Source organism: Saccoglossus kowalevskii, chromosome 11 (assembly GCF_978046115.1).
Source record: "Saccoglossus kowalevskii chromosome 11, keSacKowa6.1, whole genome shotgun sequence".
In the NCBI taxonomy this organism is placed as follows: Eukaryota; Metazoa; Hemichordata; class Enteropneusta; family Harrimaniidae; genus Saccoglossus; species Saccoglossus kowalevskii.
The window spans coordinates 12,850,373-12,853,612 of NC_140651.1; the positions used below are offsets into that span (position 1 = coordinate 12,850,373).

The 3,240-nt window shown below is 35.7% G+C and overlaps 1 protein-coding gene and 1 long non-coding RNA gene across 2 annotated transcripts; both read right to left on the reverse strand.

Annotated features, from left to right (window-relative positions):
• Nucleotides 1-1,009: 1,009 nt before the first annotated feature.
• On the reverse strand, nt 1,010-1,729 carry LOC100378215 (galactose-3-O-sulfotransferase 3-like). The gene has a single exon (XM_006815098.2). The coding sequence runs from the start codon at nt 1,727-1,729 to the stop codon at nt 1,010-1,012; it is 720 nt and encodes a 239-aa protein (XP_006815161.2).
• Nucleotides 1,730-1,901: 172 nt separating this feature from the next.
• LOC146736205 (uncharacterized) lies at nt 1,902-2,969 on the reverse strand. Its single transcript, XR_014930907.1, has 2 exons — nt 2,898-2,969; nt 1,902-2,129 (listed from the first exon to the last, which is right to left on the reverse strand). It is a non-coding gene; the product is annotated as an uncharacterized LOC146736205 (long non-coding RNA).
• Between the last annotated feature and the right edge of the window lie 271 nt (nt 2,970-3,240).

Below are 3,240 nucleotides of genomic sequence, written 5' to 3' on the forward strand. Positions count from 1 at the left end.
CACATCGCTTATGGCAATCACAAAACAAACGATGATATTACATATTTACAGCAATTAATTGGACATGAGTATGATGAATCAATCAATATTTTATTATATGCGTTTTTGAACGTCTCTGCGTTTAGTGGAGTACGCCAAATGTTGGCAAAATGTAGAACCATTTTGACTACTGTATTTCATTTTGTTAATTTACTGTTTCTATATCTTCTACGGTTTTCAGCGTTTTACCAACAATTAGTCTTATGAAAGTAGCGCCAAGTTTGTTATGCTTCATTCTTATCTCATCATATTTATGACTCTAGTTGAATCGCAAAATCGATATCAATTAGACGCCATCAAGACTAAAAATTGTTCGTACTTGTATAAACTAGCACACTGTTACGATTCGCACCATCCTTATCTTATCATATTTATGACTGTAGTTGAATCGCAAAATCGATATCAACTACCGACTAAAAGGCAGAGTTGACCTGAGATACCTAGCCTCAACAAATACAGACTGTATGTGTTTAATGATAAGGCATGTAGGTCAGATGCAGCTAGTATTGAGTTCAAATATCTGTTGATATTTTATCAGGCGTTCTTCGGCTACCCTGCACAGTAGATATGTATGAATTGTTGTTTTCGTCTTTTATAACTGTATTTAGGTAACCGTGTCACGTGTCACCACACACCGACATTGGCACATTTCGTTCGAATGTGCATTTGCATTTGCGCTTTTTCAATGACATATTCGTTGCATTTGTTTTACTTATATATCTATATTAATTTAAGTTTAGATAATGTTTGCTGTCTTCATCTGTCATTGCTGTAAAGTGCTAGATCAATCAATCACACGTGATGTAGCATGTCAATGTTGTTGACAACAAGGTGAAGTAAGGCGCATTTAGGGGAATCCTATTATGTCTATTTTTGGTGACGTCGAATTCAGGTTGCTTTGTATATTTTTATTTTGAATTGCACGTTTGTTTTGCTTTCATATTTAAAAATAATAATTGAGACGTACTGGTCAATGATGCGGCAGATGTATTTTTGTTGTTCCGCTTGGATCTTGTCGAGCTGCTATGTGTTTATACCAATCCATATTGGAGTACGCCAAATGCTGGCAAAATATAGAACCATTTTTACTTCTGTATTCTATTTTTTGTAATTTATTGGATCTTTCAAATACCGTTTCCGACGTACCACACCGGCGATTAATCTCATGAAGGTAGCGCCTGAAGTAAACCAAATCATCCTCAAACTGTGGACCATACTGCTGAACTCGTCTCCATAGCGTTCCATTAAAATATTGGTATAACAAGACATCAGCTCTTGACCACAGGTAAATTTGTTGACGAAATTCGTCTGTAATAGTCTCACGATGCATTCGTTGATTTTTTACCAAGTACAGTATGTCGTCAAAACTCCAACGTAGAATACGTTTTAACAGCAAAAGTGATTCGTCAAAATATTCGGCTATTAGAACGAGGTCGAATTCTTCATCAAGTTTTATAATTGTTGCGTTTACTGTAGTTTCATTAGATGTTTTATTTAGCATTAAACCCAAATCCGAAATCTGATTGTTGCGACTTGCTGCTTTGCCACCATTTTCAAATTTAGATGGATGTTTAGTAAACAATTCAATGCCCTTCATTACTCGCTCACGATGATTGAAAAAGTTCATGTGCGATTCTATTTGTGCAGCTGGTTCTCTTAAAATAGTGATGTATTTAGGAATGCCCTCCATAAATGAACCAATCAGACTTCTAGAATAGGTCACGTGTCCAGTCAGTATGTTGTATTTCCCTGCAGAATTGCTAGTATTCCCAATCGGCGGTAGGAACCGTGATGAATTAAGGGCAGTGTTTCTTATGTGGCCATTTTTTTTTTATTATACTTCGAAAATATGAAAGAAAGTTGATTTGTGTAACCATAGCGACACATTATGCAATGTAATGACGTACTTGCTGTTTTGTGTGTTTTGAAAAACACGATATTTTTTCTGGGTGTGTGTAGTTTTCCTCAAGAAAAGCATGTTGTGGTGTTATCGCTCTCGTAGATGACACATCAATATCTCTCCCTACGATATCACTATACAATATGACTGCAATGATGGTGATTCCAACCATTACAAGGAATGATATGTACTGAAATAAAACCAAAAATCATTATACCACAGTGCAAAATAATGATATAATTTCAATGACTGTAATTCTATTGATACGATGTGGTCAGAATGGTGACGGTGTATGTATAAACTTTGTGTTTGGCATATATTGCTGTAGCTTAATTATAACACGTAACAAATGTATATGGAATAAACAGTGCAGAAGGCAATTTTAGGCAAACATCCTCGTTCGAGCCATATTATCATGCATAATTGGAGTTCTGAGTCCTTTCATGAAATTGAAATTCTCGCAAAGTCGTACGTGCAGTGGTAACTTGAAAAAGAAGAAGTCAGTCTGGTACTTGCGTTGTACACGCCTGTATTTTGTCACGCACGAAACTTTCACTAGGGAACTACATGATATGTAAAACGAATGGGTTAATGTGAGTGAAAAATGGAGGGGAAAGGGAATCTTTACAATTGTGAGGAAGACTAAATCAAGCACAATCTTATATGTATGTTCGTATATTGGCCTTAAACTAATGGCCTGTTGTAATAACAGGTCTGCACGTGGTACAGATCGAGTAATGTAAACGCGGAAGTTCCTTAATTAGCAACGTGATTAAGTGATATAACATACTGCTATATCTCATTGCCAAAACCATGCGATATAATTGAATTTGGATCTCACAAATTGTTTCCAAAGTAAACCACATCGTCATCATGATATCCTGAGCAAGGTGTTAAAATATGGATATATACTCCAGATAAAGAAAGTGTAATATTCTTCCAATCCAATGAAACTTACAAGCTGTTGTGCTGGCGCCATTTCAGTGCTTTAGTGGGAATTGCAGAACTAGACTGCGTCACTTCCTGTAAAGAAAATGAATGTCCGTTTGAATTGGAAGCTTTATTTCAGATACAATAAAATGCATAAACATTGTTGGATTAAATGTGCATAAATAAAACAGCGATTCCACCTTCGGATATTTACCACCTTAGTTACAAGAGCCGTGCACGTGAACAAAAACAAGTTTATCTGGTCTGATGTCAATATATGTGAACCAGCAAAATACTAGATTATATACTGTGACACATAAAATATTATCCGTTATTGGATTGCACTTGAAGAATTGAGCTTAATCGGATAA